Here is a 27,572-nt window from a genome sequence, read left to right as displayed (position 1 = left end):
TTACCTACTAGATCTCCAGCTATCTCTGGTCGTATCTCTTCTGTTTACTTTTCCTCTGCCTTGTCACTACATCTCTTGTTCCATCAGTCTCACATGCCTGTTGAGGAATCCACCATCCATTCCTGTCATTTAGTCTTTGAACATCTTATTTTTAGGGGAAGAAGGGATCATTTAGTTTGTTTTAAGCACAGGAGCTTTTCCTGCTCTCCCACCGTATTGATTCATGAATAATGTCTTGAGTAGATGGAGAGATTTTAAATGACAGAAGTTTTTAAATATTAGGCTATCCCTTGACATTCAGAGAGCAAACAACAGGATGTTCCTTTCTGATTGGAGGAAGCCTACACCATTTAGCCTATCTGCTTGGTTTCTTAAAGACACAGTCTAAGACTTCCAGTGCCTAGTTTGAACAAATAAAATAAACTTGCACCATCCACAAAAATTCCGACCATAGCCCAAACTTTCCAACCAGTGGAGCGATTCAGCCTCCCACCTCAACAGTGAGGACAAAGTCATTGTTAATGCATCAGTTATGACAACAGAGGATGTTTAAGGCTAACCATCGGACCGTTTATCAGTCGCCGTGAGGATGGCTTCTCTACAGGAGAGACCTTTATCGTATCCAGAGAGTAAGAGTAATGCATACAAATGACCAAGCTCAATCAACTGAACAGACAACGCTGCCCGGTGGTCACTTGGCCTTGAGCGCAGCAGCAAGCCAATTAGGTTTTAGAAAGGAAAGGTATAATTTCCTCTTTATAGGCCCCCATACAGAGCATCATTATTCTTTTGGTAAAAAAGGACAGATCGAAACCCCCCCCCAAAAATCTATCAGTTGTTGAAGGACTTTTAGATCACTAAATAAAAGTCCTTGTTTTGATCAAGCAGAGGCCAATGTTCGGAATGAGCGCAAGTGCACCGTGATAAATAGGACATGCGTGAAAATAACCTCTGTCGCTGGTATGTTTTCAAGTGAATGGGTGTTAATGATGCATGCAAATTATTGGTCTAGATAATAATAAACAAGTTTAGGAATGCTTAATAAATAGTTTGAATACCCTGCTCAGAGAGAGGAGGATAGAGGCTATTTGGATATCAGATCACAAGAAATGATACACTACAGCAATAGTGCCATCTGCTGTGACTCGGCTATATGTACATGCACTTGATATTTCTAGGCATTTTCTCATCTCATTCAAATGCATCTTATTTCATGGGGACCAACTTGCTCTCTTATAAATAATACAACAGTTGGCTCTATGCAAGACAAACATTAGCAATACAAAAATAATACATGAATAAATGATGATATAAATAAATGATACATTTATTAGTCTTTAAAACAGAAGACATTTGGATGTTAGGTATATACACAATGCTTTTAACCAGAAAGGCACCTGGACATGTGAGTGAGTTTTATGTTAGGAATATTCCTGCAGTGTGGCTTAACTGAAGGGTCTACTAAAATCCAGACAAAATGGACACATTCACCTCACGAAGATACACATCTGCTCTCAACTTCACAATCTTTATTTATAAGGTTAAAAAGCTAATAAGACAAGTGGTGTTGTGATAGCTAAAATATATTATTTATAACATAAATACGATAGTCTTAACATTGCACATATTCTGTCTGCAACAATTTATTGATATCTATCTCACCTCTGGATACAGACAGTCCACTGTGTTTGCAGGAAAAAGTACAAATGGGAGTTAACTCCAATGATACAAACCAAAACTTGCCTTAAACTTTAATCCTTAATGTAGCAACTTACACATACTTAATAAATTATATTCTCAATACAAACAACTCATTCTATATGATTCAGAATCAAGAGCTATAAAAGTGCTCTCGTATAGGCCATTTATGTTGATGGTTTGAAACTGAGCTGTAGTGAAGATATGGCTGTGATCGTCTGAAACATTTCTTTATTGCTATCAGTATGTGCATGTCTCTCTCTAAGGGGGCTATACTGTCAAAGTCTTTGGCCTCTTGGATGGCTAATATATTTATATATCAGAGCACAAGGAAATAAAGTCACGCAAACTCATGGTGGGGCTCATGGTGGGGCGGCAGGTAGCTTAGTGGTTAAGAGCGTTGTGCCAGTAACCGAAAGGTCGCTGGTTCTAATCCCCGAGCAGACTAGGTGAAAAATCTGTCGATGTGCCCTTGAGCAAGGCACTTAACCCTAATTGCTCTTGTAAGCCGCTCTGGATAAGAGCGTCTGCTAAATGACTCAAATGTAATGTAAATGTAATGGTGTTGTCTTCACATACGAGCATATCTGATGTGAATAGTGGCTGTGTCAACAGCCACTATTCCACCATATCCTACTGTTGAATGAAATGCAGTGCCCATAGACCTGTGTTGAGACACTTCCTTGATCTGAGCAAATGTTCTTTGTCCAAAAAGCTGTATGCAATTATGAAGAAGAGCAAGAATGTGATCAGTTTACATTCTGGCTGCATGGGAGTGATAAGAGAGCAGTTTATGGTTAATAATGTGTCAAGGAATCTGGCTCCTGTTCAGTAGGGTACACTGTAGCACTGTGTTCTCATTGGACAAGTTAGTTAGTACCTCCCCGGTTCAAAACATTTTCTTCTTACTGAACACAACCCTGATGTCAAACGCTCCAGTACAGCCCTGACAACAGCCCTTATCTTCCTCCTCTTCCTCTCAATGTGAAAAGGAGAAGCCTTGCCACAGTGAGGGCATATGGACATGTTGGTTGGTTGGTGCCTCATTCTAATCTATATCATCAGTCCTGCTATGATATCCATTACTAAACCACAACCACACTGTGATAATATCTGGAGAACTACGATGAACTACGATGAACCCGGACTATTTGCACTGCCCCCCCACCCCATCCTTTTTACGCTGCTGCTACTCTGTTAAGTATTTATGCATAGCCACTTTAACTCTACCCACATGTACATATTACCTCAACTACCTCAACTAGCCGGTGCCCCCGCACATTGACTCTGCAACGGTACCCCCCTGTATATATAGCCTCCCTACTGTCACTTTATTTTACTGTATATATAGCCTCCCTACTGTCACTTTATTTTACTTCTGCTCTTTTTTTCTCAACACTTTTTTTGTTGTTGTTTTATTCTTACTTTTTTTGTTTAAAATAAATGCACTGTTGGTTAAGGGCTGTAAGTAAGCATTTCACTGTAATGTCTGCACCTGTTGTATTCGGCGCATGTGACCAATAAAATTTGATTTGATTTGAAAATGTGTGGCTTGTGGTAAGTATAGTGACCTAGTACAGCCTTGCAAGCCAGGAGGAACCAAAAGCACGATTGATTGCATCTTCTCTGGCCAGCAGGGGAAAGAAATCATGGGTGCGCATCTCATTGAGGAAATCAAAGCGACTCAATTGGCCTCCTTACGGACACCCAGATGGTCCCACCCACAGTGCTTTTATCTCTTTCGGATTGGTCCCATGAGAGAGCTGCCACAGTATTTTGGAATCATCATCAGTGATGATTGGCCGTTCCCTCAGGCCTCGTGTGGGTGGGATGGGTGTCGGGTCACTTGCTGAGGCTGATGCTGACGTAGGATGTTGGAATGTAGCCCTCGTTCCCATTGGCCCTGCGGACCCTGGTCCAACCGTCCCCTTTATCCTCCTCCACTACAGACAACACCTCCCCCTCCTGCATGGCGATGGTCCCCTCACTGGCACCTAGCAGGGACATGACAGCATGTTAGACTATAGCCATGTGTGTGATACCATAATAGTGTTGAGCACATTGTCATTGTGACCCATCCACACCTACCTGGGAAGTTGTACATGGCTGTACATTGGCCGATGGGAGCGACAAGCTCCTCCTCCTCCTCCTCCTCCTCCTCCTCAAAGTCGTCGTCAAACTCGGCGTAGATGGCCTGAGAGGAGTCTGGGGTGCCTTCATCAGTGTGGGCTCCGTCAGGGCTGGAGGGAGAAACACATATGCTTAATTTAGTCCCGTGTAGCTCAGTTGGTAGAGCATGGCGCTTGCAATGCCAGGGTTGTGGGTTCGATTCCCACGGGGGACCAGTATGAAAGAAAAAAAAATTATGCACTCTAACTGTAAGTCGCTCTGGATAAGAGCGTCTGCTAAATGACTATAATGTAGAATAAATATACATATGACTTCAGTACATTCACTGACAGCCATGAGTGAAGTCTCAGCGTCGTTTCTAACCTGTATGGTTCGTGAGTGCTGCCGTTGTCGTTGAAGGAGTGAGACCTGTAGCTCAACGTATCCTCTCGTAACGTATCTCTCCTGAGCATCGTATCCCCTCGCCTTCCTGCCTCTGTCAACCATGACTACGAAACAAAGCACGGAGGAAATATACGATTGTTTCCTATAGTTTGTGCTTGTGACAGATTGTGAGTGAGACCAAGTACAAGAGAGGGACAGGTTAGTATACTAAATTAAGGAAAACATGAGGTCTGTGTTTACAAAGAACTATGTGAAGAGGTAACAAACAATATGTATTCTAGCTTGCATATGGGAACATAGCATGCGGTACATGACTGTGGCCAGTAGAGGGGAGTCCATTACCTCATACTTGTTGAGCTCTCCTCTCAGTCTCTCCATGTTCTGGGCTGTTTGGTTGATCTGGGTAGACAGACTGGCAGGGTCTCCCATCTGGGGGTTCTTCTCATACACATCCTTCATCTTCCCCAGGGCCTCACTGGAGAGACATGGGTGAGAGACACACAGAGAGAGAGAGGAGGAGGAGATGAGGGGTGGATTGATTCTCTGTGGAAAGGCATCCCCTGTGGAGTGCAGTAATTGGTAAACAACACACACAGGAATACTATGTTGGGAGCAGTTGTCAGTAGTCACAGAGATGGTTGTCAAAGCAGTCAGTCAAACCACCACACACCTCTGGTCCACTTCCTTCTGCAGCTCCTTGCCAATGTCGTCTAGTTTCTGTTGTAACCTCTTCCTGCGCTGCTCGGGGGGGAGATGGCCAAAGTCCTCTGTCACTGTGGGCTGAGAAAACACACAGGGAGGGGCAGTCACTTTAACACTCAACACACACAAGTTCTCCATCATCATGGCATGTGGTAGGAGAGGAACACACCCACCCATCCACACACAACCACCTCTAGAGGAAATGGCGGTCTGTGGTTATGGTTCAGCTCAAGGGAAACAGTTTATGACAAGAAACCATATTTCACCTCTAGTAGTGACATTTGTTTTTGCTTTAGAGTGAACAAACAGATATGCTTTGTTTTTACACAGTGAGCTGAACCCAAGACCACCACCATTTCACCCATATAATAATTCCCAATACCATCCCATTGGCAGCACACCCACCCTAATAAGATAACCTGTTTTTAGGAACTCTTCCATTGGGTTTGTAGTGAAAGTTTAAGGAGGTTTTTATCATAGTGACAGACCAGTAAACTGTGAAACAATGGAGGTAAACTGAAGCCAAAATATCTGTCAAATGATACAAATTAGATAATGTTTCCCATTGCTGAAGTGACTTGAGTTATTAAGTGTTGTCATTTTTTCAGCCCTCTGCTTTGCAACAAATCTTGAATGTGAATCTGGCTGTGTTCCAGTTCATGTGCATCTAAACTAGAGCGTGAACATTCCAGCATTGATTTGAGAGTGTAAACAAGCAGACTTTAGTGTGACGTTTGAGACCAAGATGCTTGTCCAATTGTACTGATGGAGAGGTGGTCATGTGTGAGATTCCCCGTCGATGTGAGAAGCTGTGACACCCTTTAACACCCCACACAGACACCACTCTAGTATTACCATTACTATGATCCTCTCTGGAGTGAGCCTCTGAGGGAGAGAGAAACAGACAGACAGCTCGTGTGTGTGTATACATACATATACACACACACATATATATATATATATATATATATATATATATATATATATATATATATATATATATATATATATATATATATATATACACACACACACAGTGGGGGAAAAAAGTATTTAGTCAGCCACCAATTGTGCAAGTTCTCCCACTTAAAAAGATGAGAGAGGCCTATAATTTTCATCATAGGTACACGTCAACTATGACAGACAAATTGAGAAGAAAACAAATCCAGAAAATCACATTGTAGGATTTTTTATGAATTTATTTGCTAATTATGGTGGAAAATAAGTATTTGGTCACCTACAAACAAGCAAGATTTCTGCCTCTCACAGACCTGCAACTTCTTCTTTAAGAGGCTCCTCTGTCCTCCACTCGTTACCTGTATTAATGGCACCTGTTTGAACTTGTTATCAGTATAAAAGACACCTGTCCACAACCTCAAACAGTCACACTCCAAACTCCACTATGGCCAAGACCAAAGAGCTGTCAAAGGACACCAGAAACAAAATTGTAGACCTGCACCAGGCTGGGAAGACTGAATCTGCAATAGGTAAGCAGCTTGGTTTGAAGAAATCAACTGTGGGAGCAATTATTAGGAAATGGAAGACATACAAGACCACTGATAATCTCCCTCGATCTGGGGCTCCACGCAAGATCTCACCCCGTGGGGTCAAAAGGATCACAAGAACGGTGAGCAAAAATCCCAGAACCACACGGGGGGACCTAGTGAATGACCTGCAGAGAGCTGGGACCAAAGTAACAAAGCCTACCATCAGTAAGACACTACGCCGCCAGGGACTCAAATCCTGCAGTGCCAGACGTGTCCCCCTGCTTAAGCCAGTACATGTCCAGGCCCGTCTGAAGTTTGCTAGAGTGCATTTGGATGATCCAGAAGAGGATTGGGAGAATGTCATATGGTCAGATGAAACCAAAATAGAACTTTTTGGTAAAAACTCAACTCGTCGTGTTTGGAGGACAAAGAATGCTGAGTTGCATCCAAAGAACACCATACCTACTGTGAAGCATGGGGGTGGAAACATCATGCTTTGGGGCTGTTTTTCTGCAAAGGAACCAGGACGACTGATCCGTGTAAAGGAAAGAATGAATGGGGCCATGTATCGTGAGATTTTGAGTGAAAACCTCCTTCCATCAGCAAGGGCAATGAAGATGAAACGTGGCTGGGTCTTTCAGCATGACAATGATCCCAAACACACCGCCCGGGCAACGAAGGAGTGGCTTCGTAAGAAGCATTTCAAGGTCCTGGAGTGGCCTAGCCAGTCTCCAGATCTCAACCCCATAGAAAATCTTTGGAGGGAGTTGAAAGTCCGTGTTGCCCAGCGACAGCCCCAAAACATCACTGCTCTAGAGGAGATCTGCATGGAGGAATGGGCCAAAATACCAGCAACAGTGTGTGAAAACCTTGTGAAGACTTACAGAAAACGTTTGACCTGTGTCATTGCCAACAAAGGGTATATAACAAAGTATTGAGAAACTTTTGTTATTGACCAAATACTTATTTTCCACCATAATTTGCAAATAAATTCATAAAAAATCCTACAATGTGATTTTCTGGATTTTTTTTTCTCATTTTGTCTGTCATAGTTGATGTGTACCTATGATGAAAATTACAGGCCTCTCTCATCTTTTTAAGTGGGAGAACTTGCACAATTGGTGGCTGACTAAATACTTTTTTTCCCCACTGTGTATGTATGATATATATATATATATATATATATATATATATATATATATATATATATATATATATATATATTTTTTTTTTTTTACTGAGTATACAAAACATTAAGAACTGCTCTTAGGTTAAAGAAAGATTTTTAAGCCTTGAGACATGGATTGTGTATGTGTGACATTCAGAGGGTGAATGGGCAAGACAAAATATTTAAGTGCTTTTGAACGGGGTATGGTAGTAGGTGCCAGGCGCACTGGTTTGTGTCAAAAACTGCAACACTGCTGGGTTTTTCACACTCAACAGTTTCCTTTGTGTATTAAGAACAGTCCACCACCCAAAGGACATCCAGCCAACTTAACACAACTGTGGGAAGCATTGGAGTCAACATGGGCCAGCATCCCTGTGGAATGCTTTCAACACCTTGCAGAGTCTATGTCCCGACAAATTGAGGCTGTTCTCAATATTCAATATTAGGAAGGTGTTCTTAATGTTTGGTATATTCAGTGTATGACACCTTCAAAGATTCTGTCTTTCCACTCTGAAAGGTCAACATGACAGAGATCATTGCAGGTATTATGTTGCAGGTATTATGTTGTTTTATCTACAAATAAGAACAGAGGGTTTCGATCAGATACGGTCTGCACTCTTTTGGAGGGAACACCTGAAACATTTTGCTCATTAAATTAGTCTGTTTTGATTGGACGAATTCAGTCATTTCCTGGAACAATAAGACAGAACAGGTTGATCCACCAAACAGGTTGGGCGGAGGCCTTTGTGAGGAGACGTTGCGGCCCCTGACCCTGATGACTCACCGATCGCCCGAGGGTCCGGAAGGAGGATATTCTGGGTTTGACTGTCTTATTGATCTCCTTCAAACAGTACGACAAGGGGTCCCGGCCGAACTTGGGGGAGGGGGGTCCGTTAGCGGGCGAGGGGGCGGGGGGCGTGGACAAGGGGGTGAGTGAGGAAGGGGAGGGAGAGAGCTGGGGCGGGGTGAGGCACAGACACCCAGGGAGGGGGTATGCAGGGGAGAGGGTAGGGAGGACAAAAACAAACAGATGACAAGGGAAAGAGAGAGACACACCATCAACACCTTAAGCACACCACACAGAGAAGACAACACTGCAGCAATTACCCCTGCAGAAGCCCACAGTCACCGGACCATTCACATAGCACCACAACAGCCGCAACACCAGCAATGAAACACCAGTACAGCACCACAGCCCCAACACCAGCACCAGCAACAAAACACAATCCACGACGAAGGGTAGAGTAGAGTGAGCCTACGTGAGAAACAAGGTTGACAGATTGGAGCGGACCAATGGGATTGTTCAATGGGAGGTTCCATTGGTTAACCTCAATCTGGACACAGGTACACAGCTAGACTGAACTATGTACAAAGGACACCCTATAGGTCTGGGCCTAGTATACATGCTTGTAATAAGGGTAATAAGAAACAGGGGAGGTCTCTAAACTGGTGGGAACTACTGAACATTGGCATGATGATGTAACCTCATGACCAAGTGAGGAGCAGTGAGGGAGAATATTGTCAAATCTACAGGCTGGTTTCTCAGACACAGATTAGCCTAAACCTAGAGTAGTCCTGGACTAAAAAGCACTTTAACTAGGAGCTGTTTGAATCAGTGTTGTGCAGTGGGGAGGGGGTATACTTTTTACAAATGACATCCAAAGCTCTTTCTCACAGGCAAATATGAAAGTTAACTCTACTAATTATTGAACCACCTCTTTGGGGAGAGCAGGAGCGATGACACAGAGCGGTGCACCACACAGACAGGACGATAGGGCGTATTACAGGAACAGGATTGGACACCAGTTAGCAGGGTAGCCAATCAGACATGCAGCAGGAGGAAAGTGCTGGAAGAGATTGTGGAGAGAGAGATTGTGGAGAGAGAGAGAGAGATTGTAGAGAGAGAGAGACGGAGAGAGAGGTGCAGCAGTGGGTAGAGGCTGTCGGTGATGTAGGTTAGCTAGGTGTTAGTTTGCTTTACGCTCAACAATAATGTCTAGTTTATTTGTATTCATTTCAGACTGGCTCAGGAGGCTCGTTCAAGGGAGATCCAATATATTCTCGATGGTTGGCATTTCCCAAAGGTGTCATTGTGGTGGTGTGACTCCTAATGTTATAGTCTGGGCCAGTATAATACAGTATAATAGCAGAGTGTTTGTAGCTGATGAAAGCACAAGCCCAGCAGAATGCTGCCTGCCAGTAGCATTGACCTATTGGAAACCACAGTCAGTCACACACTGCAGAGAGAGAGAGGGGGCTTATTCACAGACAGGCCAGGGACACAGCCATGCAAAGACCTGTTCTAGAAAGGTGTGTGTACGTGCGGGTGTGTGTGTGTTAGAGAGGGGGACCATGCAGTATGTACATGCATAGCTCTGGGAACAGGAAAGATTGTGTGTGAGACCATAGCTTCAGGACCATTGTGACTGAGGTGGTCCCCAGAGGGAAGTTCCCAGACTCTGTCTCCCTGATTCAGCCCCTCTGCCTTAACACTGACACACTGCTCATGGTTGATCTAACTGCACCTTGGAGCACTGATCATTTCATACACTAATAAATCCACTCGGGGGACTAGTCATTCATAGAAGACGGAAATAACCTGATTTGGGCATGAATTGTAGATTAGGATAATAATGTCTATTCCTAATTCAGAAAGTTACTCAGCTAGTCAGAACTGAGTCATGGGAGTGGGATGTACCAGGGGTGTAAACTAGTCTGTCATTGTGTCTGTGAGGAGGAGAGGTGGTACTAGCAGCCTACCTTACTCTTCTTGCTGAACAGCCAGAATGGTTTGCTCCTGTTCTTGCCCAGCAGCTCCAGGGGGCCTTTGGGGGTACCGAGGGTGCCCAGGCTGCTGTCTGAGGAGGCACGGTTGATGCCCTGACTGTAGTCCTCAAAGTCCAGGTCCCCAGGACGCTCAAAGCCTGACTTGTACTGCTCTATAAGAGCTATGGAGTCCTGCAGGGATAGTAGGTTACATTATGACAGTGAAACACAGACCAACAATACCAAAATGTTTCAAAGCATTTGTGTTTAATACCTATTTCCCTCACATTCTGTCAACCTTCATCGGACCACATGTATCTATGTACATTACGTCTGGGTTTGTTTTGTATACATGCAGTACAGTATGGCCGACTCACATTCCTCTCATTGACATTAGTGCCTGCTTTAGCGACGCCCTCCAGACACTTCCCGATAATGGGTATCACGTGCTTCTCTGTGTCTGAGAACAAGACGTAGCCCTGCGCCAGCTTCCTCACCCGCCTCTCATCCATGTCCTGGAGTTTCTATAGGGAGAGGAGGCACATACAGGACAGGGCGTCACTCACTCATGTCTGCCATGTCAGGGTGCCTGATTAAAGTATAACAACCTCAAAGGTCAGCTATGTTTAATGTCTGTTGAACCAAATGTTAGTATTCAAAATAGTTCCAGCATAAGGAAGGAAATCTAGGCTAAGGTCAGGATGGATGGGTGAGAGGCTCTGCCTTACGTTGAAGATGAGAGGCATGTCGCTGAAGTAGAACTGGCTCTGCTCCTTGTTGTATTTCTGCAGCTGGGCTGCGTAGTCGTTCTTACACTCCTCCGCTATGTGTGTCCTCATGTAGGCCTGCTGTTTGGCCTGGACACAAGTAACAAAACACACAGGTCACACACAGGTCAGTCTGGTGGCTCACATTCCACTGTTTAAGGGGAAGCAGGACAAGTAGGACAGCTGGGATGTGTTCAGTAGGGCACACCGTAGGAAAATGTTTTGCAACGGAAAATGAAAATCAGTGTTCTTTTTATTCTGTGTTGGTGTCCTACTACCTTCTCGACGTCGGCCTTTGTGGCGTTGATGTCCTGGTCAGTTTTCTCGGCATACTGAGCAGCTTTGTCCGCTTCCCGCCACTCCCTCTCAAAACGTTTCTTACTCTAAACAGAGAGACAGAAACACCTCCATGTTGATCTTACCTAACCCAATACTGTGCTCTGTGGGCATTGTTTGAATGGAATAGAATAGTCTCTCCTATTGTGTACAAGAGGGACCTCTGCTTCACCCAAGGGTAGTGAACACTTGCCCTAGGCCCACTAGCACCTGACTCTTTACTGAAGGGGGCTGGAACAGCAGTGGTTTAGGCCAGTGGTGCTGACCCATACAGTGAAGAGCGATGGGCTGGAGTGCTGCTGGTTTCTGGTCGCGTTTTGGTTCCCTACCCCTGCTTTAAAAGGAGCTCTTCATCTCTTTTTACTGTATACATCACAAATACTGTTCACCTGAGTCACCATACACACATGCATGCGCTCACAACTAGTCAACAAACGTCCCTTTCACTGATGTAACAATGACCACACTCACAGTAGACAAAAAGCAGACAATATGAGAGTGCATTCAGAAACATTTGACCTCTTTCACAACTATAGACAATGGAGGACAGTGACTGGACAAAACATTGCCCTTTGACTGAACAGAAATAATAAACAGACAAGTTGTTCACTGACAAGCAAAGTATAGGCCTACTGTATAGAGAGGATGTATACATTAGTATTCTACCAACAACGTAGATTTTACCTTTGAAAGAGGGATGTTATTGGCAGACGGCCCGACATGTAAACAAACTTACACTGTCGAGCTGCTTATAGGTGCTCTCCAAACTCTGCTGGGCTTTCTTGGCCTCCGACAGATGCTGAAAACAGACAAACAGAGAGAGGACACATGAGACACAGAGAACACTAGGATGACATGACGGTCCCTACTTAGACAGGGCCATGGGCATTGGGTACAGAATAAACAATGGCCACCAAAAACCACTGAACAAAACAGATGGTAAACAAATAGCAGTCTGTCTGTCTGTGGATCATGTCTACTGGGAGACTTTATAGTGTTTCTATATTCCATTGGGGTTGGGCCAAGGCATTCCTCTCCTTTCAGAGGATGATACAACACTAATGTGACCACCCCCTACGAGACAACCCAAGTAAGGCTTCCTTCCTGCCATAACAGGGGAACCTACAAATCTCTGCTCCTCCTTCCTGTCTCCTTCTGACTCTCCCTCCTTTTCCCTAGCTCCCTCCCATCTTCACTCACCCTCACTAAAATATTCTATAAGAGTTTTGAACTCTTCCATCCTTCCCTCTCAGTGTGGATTTTTCACTCTCTCACCGTCTTGCGCTCCATCTTGAGCTCCTGCAGGTACTTGGTGAGTTCGATGCAAATGTTCATCATCATGTTCTCAGCAATCAGCTCCCTCTGTCCTGCGTAGTCGTTCATCTCATTCAGGATGTCCAGGAAGGACTGGTGGTTGGAGAACCTATGGAAGAGGGTGGTGAGTAAAGAAGAGGAAGGGAGGGAGGGAGGGAGGTAGGGAGAGAGAGGAAGGATACAGAAGAGATGAGATCTATAATGGATTTGGGCATTGACAGGAAGTTACATACACTGTTGCTTAAATAGCTGTGTTAGCCAGGTAATGATAGGTCCATTACTTCCTTACTCCCGTTTCCCTCTCAGGGGGTATAGTAGCAGTCATTTGCATTGCTCTGCAGGTGCTGGCATAGCCTCTCCAACTACAGTACTATAGACAGGAAAGCAGTTTGAAAACACGTCATTGAAATTACGTCATGTATTGTTGGTGTATTATTTTAGTCAAGCTTTGTTTTCCTTCTCTATGTCTGATTAGGAACTGAAAGTCATGTTGAAGATCACAGCTGGCCTGGGCAGGTAAAAATACAGCACATTTATTTTATGCACACGCACATTCATTCACACACACAAAAGCACACAATAGCTCACCTGCATTCCTGTTCCTCTTTACTGCCTCGTTTAGGATTGTATTTCTTTGTTAGATTTCTGTCAATATTAGGAGAGGGGGAAAGATATGGTAAGTAGTCTGGAAGATTGCATCTGTGCTTTTGACATATTCTAACTTAATTATCCTAAATGATAGGAAAACACAATGCATCAACTTAGGGAGTCTATTAAAATCTCAATGAACAAGTTCTACCGACCTAAATTGGTTTGCGTTTAATAGAAATTATTCAACTTAAAATCAATCCACTCCTCTAAAAAACAATACACACAAATATGATTTGCTTCTTGTAGGCAAGACTGGCCCAGTTCACTAGCACACTTTCATTTTTGCTGTTTTTGTCTCAATATCAAATCATTTCTGGGTAACAATTAATTACCTTACTGTAATTGTTTTTAATAAAAAATGGTTCAAAAAATCAAAAATAGCTTCTTTGAAAAATGACATTTCTCAAAAAAGAATTTTGCTAAGACTGCGAGTGGTCTGTCTGCGAGTGGTCTGAGAGACGAGCCTAATGGGAAGGATGTGTAACCTGAAAGCTAGCTGTTACTGGCCTATTATTAACGTATAGGTCAACAACAAAAAAACCCGCAGCCAAACAAGCTGAAATTTCAGGCAGCTCTTACACTAAAAGTGCATTATCATAATTTTCTCAATTTCACTGTATTATTCTAACCTCAGTGTGGATATATATAGATATATAAAAAACACAGGAAAATCACGTCTTTGACTGCACTGCCCCTTTAAGGGAAAGCCAATGCAAAACTACAGTCAAGAAGAACATCCATGTTAAAACAGATCCACTTCTCCTATTCTTCCTTCTTTCACTAGAGCTCTCTCTGACCACATCCTGTCCGTCATGTGCCAGTCTGCTCCCACTTCCTCTGCTCTCCACCAGAGCTCAGCAGCAGATACTGACAGACACACTCGGGGTGAGAGTGAGGAATAGAGAGTAAGGGAGGCAGCAGTGCAGGCCCAAGCTTGAGAATGAGGGCAGTGTTTCTGGGACTGTGTGGGCTGGGGCAATGCCAACAGGAGGAGACAAGTTCAATTCTGCCCCAAACTAGTCATAAGACACCACATACGTTTCATAAAACAGCATACATTTCATAAAACAGCTTTTGAGCACACACATCAACTGCTGTGGGCACACATGCAGGAATGAGCACCGAGGAATGAGGAACCATGAGAAATGAGGCCTACCTCAGCTGCTTGGCATAGTTCTGCTCTATCTCCGTCCTCTCCTTCACAAACTTGACATACTTCTCTACCAGTTCCAGGCCGGATTGCGTGTGCTTGTCGATGATGTCATATTGGTCCTGGGGAGAAGGAACATGAAAGCGAGAGAGAAAGAGATATTATTCACGATACACACAAGATGGATGGATAGCTAATCTCCATTAGATAAGAATGACAGGGCACGTTCCATTGGATGAGTGACGTCATCTAAAGAATGCTGGATATTAATCAGTCTGAGGCAACATTTCGTTTACAGACTGTTGATACTGAATCTCAAGTCACCATATCTACCCATATGTTATGCATTCCAAAAATTCTCTACATATGCACAACCCTTGACCCCCAGCCTTGTGGCGCTAAATCATGCTGCTGCCTTAGAGGGAGAAAAGTGAGAAAAGGGCCAGAGAGACACAGGGAGGAGGACCACCTTTTACCGACAGGAAATAGGAAGCGCCTCGCTCTTGCACTTCCTGTGGTACGTGGACTCAGTAGAAACATCCCAAACTGAGATATCAATATGAATTGCATAGAACACTAAACAACCAACTGATTGCAGCATTACCGCAAACATGGAAGAGGCAAGTGGAAGGGAACTATTTTGTCTCCCCTTTAAAGGCCAAAATTGGCTAAAAGAAATCGTCATAAATTGAAAAACATACCAGTTTCATTTGAGGACCAAAATGTTGACAGCGGTGCCATACAGATTGCAAAATAGTTGGGAAGAGGTTTTCGATGTACCGATTCCATGGCACATGGTTTATGAACTGATACAAAAACACTTGATTCAAAACGTAAGAGTTTTTCAATTTAAATGATTGTACAGAATTCTCGCCACCAACAGAATGTTATGTATATAGGGCATACAACCATCTCAGCTCTGCAGATTTTGCTGCGAAGAGACAGAATCATTAGATCATTTATTCTGGTATTGCCCCTATGTAGCTTGTTTCTGGTCGCAGGAAGGGGGTGGGTGGGGGGGGGGGGGGGGGTGCTGATGATTATTTATGTCTGTAATAAAGCCATTTTGTTGGGAAATACTCATTCTGATTGGCTGGGCCTGGTTCCTGCCCAGTCATGTGAAATCCATAGATTAGGGCCTAATGAATTCATTTCAATTGACTGACTTCCTTATATGAACTGTAACTCCGTAAAATCTTTGAAATTATTGCATGTTGCGTTTATATTTTTGTTCAGTATATATTCTTGCCATGTGTAACTACTGTGAAGAAAATAAAGAAGTGCCATGTATGTCAACTGTGTGTATAATGTAGAAAAAATAAAAAGCTGTAAAAACAAAGTTTATTTTTGCCCCCTGAAGAGGGTGGTGGATGGGCGAATAAAGAAACCTACAAAAAACACTAAACATAACGCATCGTTATTTGATTTCCCTACATATCGTCAACTCACACAAGAAAAACAAATAGGCTTGCTACCACACGTATCTTTAACAGAAATTCCCACACTTTGATATGCAGCGAGGAGTCTTCTAGTCTCTTCTCTTTAGTTCCTTTTTTGGCTGGGTGCTTTATGGCCACTTCAAGCACAGACAAGCCTGTTAGAGAGTGATGATGATATCTAGGAACAGCCAATCCTCCCTCCCTCTGAACACCTCCAAGCCCTCTGTAGTTACAGTATGGAGGAGGGACGTCTATGGGAAGAGAGTCCTATCATGTTGGGCCATGTTCTTGACCCATCCTACCCCTCTCAAAGGGCACACAAAAAGAGAGTGAACAAATAACACCTAAGGCCTTTTATTTGAGAAGAGATATTTATTAATCAGTTTGGGAGATTGAATTTATCAACACAGGCTAATTTCTGTGGTAACACGTCAACATGTGGGCTTGTATGAGACATTGTGAGGGAGTTGCTGTATGTGTGCATGTGTATGTCCAACACGGAGGACTTATTTTTAGAAGTCTGATCAAAAGTTTTGGGGCAGGAAAATGAGAGCCACAGCACACAGTGTGCTATTTTGTGTTCACCCTAAACACCACCAAGAGACAAGGAGAGAACATACCAACTGGTTGGTTTTCATTCAAGTTTAACAGAGTCCTCCTGTCTTCCCTCTCCATAAGACCATTTTGTTTAGAAATTGGTCCAATTTAAAGTTTCAGTAAGCTAGGACATTCAGTTTGGCTTTTCATTAGCATACTGTTGGCTTCACGATAGCATTTAGGACACACAGACACATCAAAGACAGTAATCTTTCGAAGACTGTAGGCCTATCCATCCATACCCAGCAGCCTGTCTTCTACCTCCACTCCACCAGCCTGTACTCACTCAGTCACACTAGCAGCCAGGTCTAATGCCCATGCACTGATCTTGCACACTGAACACTAGGTGCCTAAAATAGCTGCTGGATTAACGGCAAGGAAAGCAGGGTGATAGATGCCACAGAGCAGGCAGCAGAGTTGGCCACGAACGTTACTGGCCAAACACAATCACAACCAATTAGGCAGTCTTGACGTTGTGTCCAGAGAAATAATTAATGTTGAATGAATGTTGCCAATGCCAATAGTCTCCCTCACACATAAATACAAACATATGAAAACCTGGTTAGGTCTGTGTCATTCTCTCACAATCAATTTAACTAGTAGTATTTGCTAAACCTGATAGGAGAAGGTACAGTAAAATACTAGCTAATAAAATCTGTTTGAGTTTGCATGTTTTCAGAGAAAAGTAAGAGGTTTGAAGAAATACCTCTTGGGTTAAAAAGTGAAACAGATGTGGCACATATATCCATATAAATAAATACAAAAGCATGGATAGATGAGATGTTTTGAGTTCATTAGCTAAATGAGGTCAAAACTAATTAGGTTGCTGGTGCTCCATGCAGCGCAGCACTGAGGATGGAAAGGGGACAGGACGGACAGGAGGAAGAGAGAGAGGCCCAGGGGGAACATGGGTAATGAGGTCAGAACCTACCGTCACACCCTCCTCTCTGTAACGCTCCATTTGTATATTCACTAAGTGTGTGTGTAGGAAGTCAGATCACTGGGTGGGTGGTGGAGTAGCCATAGCCTAGCTCTCAGACAAACAGTGTAGCAGCATTGAGGGGCAGTGTGTTCTTGGCCTGATTTTTAGTAAAAAGACTACTTGTTTCTCTGTTTGTCTTGTCCATTGTGTCGCCTACCAGCTACCACTGTAACTCACTCTGGTGCACATTGGCTGGGGAATCCATGACAACCGGTGTCAGTCAACAGATGTTGAAATCAACTCATTATACTCATTAAAACCATGTGAGATCGATTAGTGAGAGCAAAGATCCATCCAGCAATCTATGTAAAAAAGTAGGCTATTGCTTGTTGTCACACGGTACTCTAGTGGGCACAAATCCTGGTCCTGGAAAGCAACAGTGTACACTACAGTGTTTTTCCAGGCTATTTTAAACTCCTCAATGAAGGTATTGGTGGTCAGTAATTAGCCTAGTTGGCAAACCCTCTCTCCAGGACTAGAGTTGGGTTGGGTTGGTGACCACTGGCATGCTCAGTACAGTGCACTGTTGAAAACATTGAAGGATTGGGGGTAAACGTGCCGTCATGTAACTGATATCATTCAATATGTCAACTTCAAGTCAATGGTGGGTGTCAATATAAGTCGCAAAAGAAAATGTATTTGAAGCAAAATGACTACAGGGGAGCAAGCAAGTGATTGGTTCAAGCAGCCATGCCCATGCCCATGAGACTGTGTGCTCCATCCATGCGCGCGGTGGGCAGCAGGAGGCAAAAGTGTCCTATTTCTGGGAATCAAGTAACGCCCAACTGGGTGACAACTTGTTGCGGGCCCTCCCAAAAGTGGATCCTTCCTTAGGACACAACATAAATTAGTCTTGGGGCAAGGAATGTCAATGAAGTTCACACAAGTTCAAAACATCAAAGGCCTAGGCCCTAGACATTCTGCATGTCTGGCAGTTTGTGCACGACAATCTGGGTCATAAGCTTTTTCTTGAGAAATGAAACACTGACTTGAACTTGGCTAGCTAGCTAATACCATAATGAGCTGAGAGACTAGACAAGAGACCAGCATGAGCCGCTTTGTTGTTCAGCGTCCCCAATGACAGCACTTCGATTCGAAAGTTACAAATCGTGCTGCAACTTATGTACCTGCTACAATGGCTGCGTTTACACAGACAGCCCAATTCTGATCTTTTGCACAATTATATGCAGATTCAGGAATGCCCACATGCAGGAACGCCACAAATTGCGTGCTGCAATCACACACTATTCCAATTATGGGCAAAACGAACTGATTTGATTGGGACAAATTAGTGAAAAATATCAGAATTGGGCTGCCTGTGTAAACAGCGTCAAATTTGTATCTGATCAGAGAGTGACACGCTGGTTCAACTCAAGGTGTCCCAAAAAAATTATGCACCCATCCAATTGGCGACAGATTATCATGTGAATATTCTAAAATCTTCATAAAAACAATATGCCATTTCAGAGTTTCCTTTAGGAAAATATGGCGCCGGACAACATAACAGGGAACATTTTCATTTACCAGACATTTGAGAAATGTTATGGACATCCATCTGCATTCAGATCCAACCTGGTGTAGCCAGCGCCATCAATAAATGAGGGATGTTGGCCAAATGAACCACATTTTACGAGTCCTTAAAAACAGCCTAGAACAAATTACAAAAATACTATTCCTTGTGGGGTTTTTTTGGCTACTTTCCTAAAACAATATTTGTCCACCTCACGGTTCAGCTGTCAGAGATTTGAGCACTAAATGCATCAGGGCATTTCATGCAAAGGCTTAGGTGTCCACTGTATGATATTCATATTTTAAATAGCTTATTTCTCTAAATTGTTGTGCACAAATTTGTTTACATCCATGTAAGTGAGCATTTCTCCTTTGCCAAGATAATCCATCCACCTGACAGGTGTAGCATATCAAGAAGCTGATTAAACAGCATGATCACTACACAGGTGCACCTTGTGCTGGGGACAATATTAGGCCACAAAAATGTGCAGTTGTGTCACACAACACAATGCCACAGATGTCTAAAGTATTGAAGGAGCGTGTAATTGGCATCCACTAGGAGCTGTTGCCAGAGAATTTAATGTCAATTTCTCTACCATAAGCCACCTCCTTAGTCGTTTAGAGAATTTGGCAGTACATCCAACCGGCCTCACAACCGCAGAACACGTGTAACCACGGCAGCCCTGGACCTCCACATTCGGCTTCTTCACCTGCGGGGTTGTCTGAGACCAGCCACCCGGACAGCTGATGAAACTGTGGGTTTGCACAGCCAAATAATTTCTGCACAAACTGTCATAACCCATCTCAGGGAAGCTCATCTGTGTGCTCGTCATCCTCACCAGGGTCTTGACCTGACTGCAGTTCGTAACCAACTTCAGTGGGCAGATGCTCACCTTCAATGGCCACTGGCATGATGGAAATGTGTGCTCTTCACAGATGAATCAACTGTACCGGGCAGATGGCAGACAGCGTGTATGGCGTTGTGTGGACGAGCGGTTTGCTGATGTCAATGTTGTGAACAGAGTGCCCCATGGTGACTGTGGGTTATTGATAGCAATTTGAATGCACAGAGATAACGTGATGAGATCCTGAGGCCCATTTCATGCCATTCATCCGCCGCCATCACCTCATGTTTCAGCATGATAATGCACGGCCCCATGTCGCAATTACTGGAAGCTGAAACTGTCCCAGTTCTTCCATGGCCTACATACTCACCAGACATGTCTCCCATTGAGCATGTTTGGGATGCCCTGGATCGATGTGTATGTCAGCGTGTTCCAGTTCCCGCCAATATCCAACAACTTCACACAGCCATTGAAGAGGAGTGGGACAACATTCCACAGGCCACAATCAACAGCCTGCCAACTCTATGCGAAGGAGATTTGTCATGCTGCATGAGGCAAATGGTGGTCACACCAGATACAAACTGGTTTTCTGATCCCCGCCCCTACCTTTGTTTTTAAGGTATCTGTGACCAACAGATGCAGATCTGTATTCCCGGTCATGTGAAATCCATAGATTAGGGCCTAATGTATTTATTTCAATTGACTGATTTCCTTATATGAACTGTAACTCAGTAAAATCTTTGAAATTGTTGCACGTTACGTTTATATTTTTGTTCAGTATGTACGTATCAAATCAAATTATTGGTCACATACACGTGTTTAGCAGATGTTATTGTCAGTGTAGCGAAATGCTTGTGTTTCTAGCTCCGACAGTGCAGTAATATCTAACAAGTAATATCTAACAATTTCACAACATATACCCAATACACACAAATCTAAGTAAAGCAATATAATTAAGAGTGTCTAAATAAATATATGGACGAGCAATGTCAGAGCGGCATAGACTAATGTATACATTGTATTCGGAAAGTATTCAGACCCCTTGACTTTTTCCACATTTTGTTACATTCCAGCCTTATTCTAAAATAGATTAAATTGTTTATTTTCCTTATCAATCTACACACAATACCTCATAATCTCAAAGCAAAAACAGATTTAGAAAATATTGCTAATTTATTACAAATACAAACGGAAATATCACATTTACATAAGTATTCAGACCATTTACTCAGTACTTTGTTGAAGCACCGTTGGTAGCGATTACAGCCTCGAGTCATCTTGGGTATGACGCTACAAGCTTGGCACACCTGTATTTGGGGAGTTTCTCCCATTCTTCTCTGCAGATCCTCTAAAGCTCTGTCAGATTGAATGGGGAGCGTCACTGCACAGCTATTTTCAGGTCTCTCCAGAGATGCTCGATCGGGTTCAAGTCCGGGCTCTGACTGGGCCACTCAAGGACATTCAGAGACTTCTCCCGAAGCTACTCCTGCGTTGTCTTGGCTGTGTGATTAGGGTCGGTGTCCTGTTGGAAGGTGAACCGTTGCCCCAGTCGGAGGTCCTGAGCGCTCTGGAGACGGTTTTCATCAAGGATCTCTCTGAAATTTGCTCCGTTCATCTTTCCCTCGATCCTGACTAGTCTCCCAGTCCCTGCCACTGAAAAACATTCCCACAGCATGATGCTGCCACCATCATGCTTCACCGTAGGGATAGTACCAGGTTTCCTCCAGACGTGACGTTTGGCATTCAGGCCAAAGAGTTCAATCTTGGTTTCATCAGACCAGAGAATCTTGTTTCTCATGATCTGAGAGTCCTTTAGGTGCCTTTTGGCAAACTCCAAGCTGGCTGTCATGTGCCTTTTACTGAGGAGTGGCTTCCGTCTAGCCACTCTACCATAAAGGCCAGATTGGTGGAGTGCTGCAGAGATGGTTGTCCTTCTGAAAGGTTCTCCCATCTCCACAGAGGAACTCTGGAGCTGTGTCAGAGTGACCATCGGGTTCTTGGTCATCTTCCTGACCAAGGCCCTTCTCTCCCGATTGCTCAGTTTGGCAGAGCGGCCAGCTCTAGGAAGAGTCTTGGTGGTTCCAAACTTCTTCCATTTAAGAATGATGGAGGCCACTGTGTTCTTGGGGACCTTCAATGCTGCAGATATTTTTTGGTACATTTCCCCAGATCTGTGCCTCGACACAATCCTGTCTCGGAGTTCTACGGACAATTCCTTCGACCTCATGGCTTGGTTTTTGCTCTGACATGCAATGTCAACTGTGGGACCTTATATAGACAGGTGTGTGCCTTTCCAAATCATGTCCAATCAATTGAATTTACCACAGGTGGACTCCATTCAAGTTCTAGAAACATCTCAAGGATGATCAATGGAAACAGGATGCGCCTGAGCTCAATTTCGAGTCTCATAGCAAAGGGTCTGAATACTTATGTAAATAAGGTTTCTGTTTTTTATTTTTAATACATTTTCTAAAAACTGTTTTCGCTTTGTCATTATGGGTTCTTGTGTGTAGATTGATGAGGTGAAAAAATGTATTTAATCAATTCTAGTGTCATCCATTTTAGAATAAGGCTGTAACGTAACAAAATGTGGAAAAGTGGAAGGGGTCTGAAAACTTTCCGAATGCGCTGTGTATATACAGTGGGGAGAACAAGTATGATACACTGCCGATTTTGCAGGTTTTCCTACTTAAAAAACATGTAGAGGTCTGTAATTTTTATCATAGGTACACTTCAACTGTGAGAGACAGAATCTAAAACAAAAATCCAGAAAATCACAATGTATGATTTTTAAGTAATTAATTTGCATTTTATTGCATGACATAAGTATTTGATCACCTACCAACCAGTAAGAATTCCGGCTCTCACAGACATGTTAGTTTTTCTTTAAGAAGCCCTCCTGTTCTCCACTCATTATCTGTATTAACTGCACCTGTTTGACCTCGTTACCTGTATAAAAGACACCTGTCCACACACTCAATCAAACAGACTCTAACCTCTCCACAATGGCCAAGACCAGAGAGCTGCGTAAGGACATCAGGGATAAAATTGTAGACCTGCACAAGGCTGGGATGGGCTACAGGACAATAGGCAAGCAGCTTGGTGAGAAGGCAACAACTGTTGGCGCAATTATTAGAAAATGGAAGAAGTTCAAGATGATGGTCAATCACCCTCGGTCTGGGGCTCCATGCAAGATCTCACCTCGTGGGGTATCAATGATCATGAGGAAGGTAAGGGATCACCCCAGAACTACACGGCAGGACCTGGTCAATGACCTGAAGAGAGCTGGGACCACAGTCTCAAAGAAAACCATTAGTAACACACTACGCCATCATGGATTAAAATCCTGCAGCGCACGCAAGGTCCCCCTGCTCAAGCCAGCGCATGTCCAGGCCCATCTGAAGTTTGCCAATGACCATCTGGATGATCCAGAGGAAGAATGGGAGAAGGTAATGTGGTCTGATGAGACAAAAATAGAGCTTTTGGTCTAAACTCCACTCGCTGTGTTTGGAGGAAGAAGAAGGATGAGTACAACCCCAAGAACACCATCACAACTGTGAAGCATGAAGGTGGAAACATCATTCTTTGGGGATGCTTTTCTGCAAAGGGGACAGGACGACTGCACCGTATTGAGGGGAGGATGGATGGGGCCATGTATCGCGAGATCTTGGCCAACAACCTCCTTCCCTCAGTAAGAGCATTGAAGATGGGTCGTGGCTGGGTCTTCCAGCATGACAACGACCCGAAACACACAGCCAGGGCAACTAAGGAGTGGCTCCGTAAGAAGCATCTCAAGGTCCTGGAGTGGCCTAGCCAGTCTACAGACCTGAACCCAATAGAAAATCTTTGGAGGGAGCTGAAAGTCCATATTGCCCAGTGACAGCCCCGAAACCTGAAGGATCTGGAGAAGGTCTGTATGGAGGAGTGGGCCAAAATCCCTGCTGCAGTGTGTGCAAACCTGGTCAAGACCTACAGGAAACGTATGATCTCTGTAATTGCAAACAAAGGTATCTGTACCAAATATTAAGTTCTGCTGATGTATCAAATACTTATGTCATGCAATAAAATGCAAATTAATTACTTAAAAATCATACAATGTGATTTTCTGGATTTTTTTTTTAGATTCTGTCTCTCACAGTTGAAGTGTACCTATGATAAAAATTACAGACCTCTACATGCTTTGTAAGTAGGAAAACCTGCAAAATCGGCAGTGTATCAAATACTTGTTCTCCCCACTGTACTTCCATTAATCGTTTCAACTGGTGCTGGGGGACCTTCAGATGAGTCTTGAGGCCTGTGGGCGTCCTAGAACAAAACAACCTACATGTACAAGTTTGTGAGTCTAACCTTTCCACAGAGGCGTCATTTTAGTGTGTAGCCCAGACTGTTTGAATGCTACAGACAGAAGTTGGCAGATCGGCTGTACCGACTTCAGATGCGTCCCATTGTGTTTGTGAGAGTCATCTTTCCATAGAGGGGTCATAATAATTTGTAGGCCAAACCGTTCAGACGCTACATTTGATTTTCCGAGAAGACAGATTTTCGGGATGTATCATGGTCTGACAACCCCTGCTATAATTCTGCCACTTTTCACAGCAGATGCGGAACTGCAACATCAGCGGATGCGGTGGATTGAGACACATCCAATGCAAAAAAACATATCTCTAGCTTGAATTGACAGATTCCCAAAACATGTGCATTAGTGTTCCAACAGCATTCATATGGCATCGATCACATATTGGTGTAGGAATCAGCTTCGTAGAATGCAGCCTTTTGACAGCATGTACTAAAGTCAATTTAATCCACACTTGCATTAGTCCCCTCGTTTGGGGATTGGTATTTAGGCTGTAACAACGAAAAGGCATCAGACAGACCTACAGTATGTTTTAGCAGGGAAGTTTGGTAGGGTGACCTTATTTGTAACAATGAAAATAATTTTGTCAAAGAGATTGTGAACCGAAAAGTGTATGTTTGATTCTAGAGGGGGGGACAATGAATAGAACAATTATTTGGTAAGGGTGTAGGGGCAGATTTATGTAATCTTGTCTTCAGGAGATTTTATTATCTATTTACTTAATTTAGTCTGATCAGCGGAACAATTCTCATTCTTAAGAATGGGCTAAAATAGAGGGTAATTAGTGTGCTTGTCAGCAAGAACACTACTGGTATTCCCCACACATATTAATATTCCACTTCTTCCCAATTTTATCAGTGTAATCACATATTTGAAATCTGATATGCATACTTGTGTCTTTGAAAATGAATGATATGAGGCTATGTATTATTGCAGCAATTCATGGACAGTTTGGAATAAATCATACAAATAAGCATTGATATTAAATGCTCCAGCAATCAAATATTTTAGTATTGTGCACAAGCTAGGCAGAGATGGTAGGGGGACTCACAACTCATCATATTTTGTCTATATAGAGTAAGATGACGCCAAGGATCTTCAACTATATAGTAGGCATAAGTAGTAAGTAAGTAGCCCTGCACAAGCCTTGGTTTGTGCGAACCGGACTGGCTCATAGGGCAGGAGCCTATCTCCTGTTTCTGTAGCGTGAGGCAGCTTGATGTATACCCCCTGGACAGGACGCTAGTCTATCGCAGGGCCTTACCCCCAATCTATCTCCTTAGTAGGCATAAACCACCTGAATATTGATATTCATTCGATTTTTCATCTAGCTTGGGTGATTTTAAGAAAATATTGTTATAACAAGTACATTTTCAAACACCCAGCACTTTGGAAACATAGATCAGGTGTAGCCAACCTTCCTGGAGAGCAAGCAGGATTTTCCTTCTAGCCCTATTTTAAAGAGAGAGTTCACCCCAATTACAAAATGTTTGTGTTTACCTTGAAAGCAGTCTATGGACAAGGAGACTACAATCTATGATTTGGTTACCCACTGCCATCAACCATTAATATTACAATTTCCTGTGCAGAGCCTTGGTGTAGTGGTAACACTCCCCGGCACATGTTGCATACATCTTTCCACCTGAGAACAGGGATCAATCCCTGCCTACAACCTTTCAACTGTTTCTAGCATTTGCCCCATCTCATTTCATTACTGTCTGAATAAAGTGTCAAACCACATAAATCCCCCAAAAATCTCAAAGTAGTCAAATTTTTTGTGTTCATTTATAGTTCAACGCATCCTAAATAAACCTGACCTGTGGTTTTAATTTCCCACCCCGGTCATAGGCCTAAACCATGTCAAAATATGTAGAATTGCAGGAAATTCGTTTTAAAACAGTAACATTTTCCTGGGGAGGACCTCCAGTCCCCCATCTAGGGTTTGTGCCAGGAGGCAATGAAATTCACATAGCAAATCCCGCTCCAAGCATTCTTCAAAAGTTGGCAGCCCTGAATTCTGCATGGGGCAAAGATTGTTTTTGCAGTTTTAAAGCTTATTTCCTGCAATTTTACGATATCATGTGTGTTTATATGTTACCAGGGGACAAAGCCTAAATGAGTTCATTATATATATTATTATTTTTATTTATTTTTTTACACTTGGGACCCGCAGTCCGTTTTGACCCCGTTCTGGGTCCAGTTGAGTATGGCTGGGACAGATGTTTTGAGAGAAAGAATTCTCAGTATAGTTTGACTACCTCCATCAAACCCCGTCTCTTGGTATGCTCATAGTCGTACAAGAACCTACATGCTACATCACATTAAAATTGGCAAAAACAATACTTTGAAAACTTCACGAGAGCTAAAGCGCTTGGCAGAGCCCATACAGCTCGCGAACTCACCCATAGATCCGTGCCCCAGTCCATGTTTAACGTCTTCTTATCAGCGGATCCAAGAATACAAAGAACTTCTTCAAAGTTATCCCAATTTGGAGGACGCCTCAAGCCTGAAAATATTAATTCAGAGGACGCTCAAACAGCCCTTCTGGTATCCTTTCCGTTTCTAAACAGTGAGAATAATTTCACCATACAATTTAGCTAGTTATCGCTAACTAGTCTAGTTAATCTAAACAATATTCGTTGCAAAGGAAAGAGGGATAAACTAGCTTTCATATCCGCGTCACTCCCAAATCCTAATTCTTAAAGGGACCGTTCACTAATGTATTTGCCTTCATTTACATTTTCACTGGCGACAGACTGGCAGTGGCATATCAAAAGCAGTGATGCTTGTTTATTCATGGCCATACACAAGTCACTTTTAAAAACAATACAATTAATTACTGATATAGAAATATTAACATTCTTATGAAATTCAATGTTATGGTGACAGATGCAAGACACTTGTTGAACAGGCAAAAAAAAAATCTACAAAAGCATAAAGAATAAACACTAGAGTCACACAAAAAAGCTCATAGTTAGATTGTATAAACACAATTCAACAAACTGTACCACTGAATCAAGGCCTATGTATCTACAGTATTCTGATTCCTTTTCTAGACTGAGATAAGCACACACATAGCTACTTCATACTTACATAAATCCTCTAATTTTACAACATTATTTGTTCAAGAGGGCAGCCAGCGCATGGCATTAATCAATTTCCTTTTGTTATTTTCTTATACAGTGTAATTTCTAGTCTAGTCTACACACAGTTGAAATTGATTCAAAATCCCATACAAGCACTTTAACATGCTCTGCCATAGTTGTCTGCCAGAGTTAAAAGTTAAAAACCAT

General features: G+C 43.1%; 1 protein-coding gene across 4 annotated transcripts; it reads right to left on the bottom strand.

Annotated features, from left to right (window-relative positions):
* Nucleotides 1–1,510: 1,510 nt before the first annotated feature.
* LOC311145341 (cdc42-interacting protein 4 homolog) lies at nt 1,511–26,973 on the bottom strand. 4 transcript variants are annotated; one of them, XM_084181569.1, is made up of 16 exons: nt 26,682–26,906; nt 14,560–14,675; nt 13,341–13,397; nt 13,034–13,122; nt 12,714–12,861; nt 12,175–12,237; nt 11,381–11,485; nt 11,064–11,192; nt 10,713–10,859; nt 10,330–10,527; nt 5,770–5,799; nt 4,883–4,992; nt 4,555–4,687; nt 4,192–4,316; nt 3,787–3,938; nt 1,511–3,692 (listed from the first exon to the last, which is right to left on the bottom strand). In XM_084181569.1, exons 3-16 carry the CDS (start codon nt 13,344–13,346, stop codon nt 3,541–3,543), a joined length of 1,587 nt encoding a protein of 528 aa, XP_084037695.1. In that variant the 5' UTR covers nt 13,347–13,397; nt 14,560–14,675; nt 26,682–26,906; the 3' UTR covers nt 1,511–3,540. The 4 variants fall into 4 exon arrangements, with proteins under 4 accessions (XP_084037695.1, XP_084037696.1, XP_084037693.1 ...); XM_084181570.1 differs by lacking the exon at nt 5,770–5,799 and having other exon boundaries at nt 26,682–26,973; XM_084181567.1 differs by lacking the exon at nt 13,034–13,122 and having other exon boundaries at nt 26,682–26,927.
* Nucleotides 26,974–27,572: the final 599 nt, after the last annotated feature.

Source organism: Coregonus lavaretus, assembly GCF_964263955.1.
Source record: "Coregonus lavaretus genome assembly, chromosome: 2".
Lineage (NCBI taxonomy): Eukaryota > Metazoa > Chordata > Actinopteri > Salmoniformes > Salmonidae > Coregonus > Coregonus lavaretus.
This window is presented reverse-complemented; position numbering and strand designations above follow the sequence as displayed.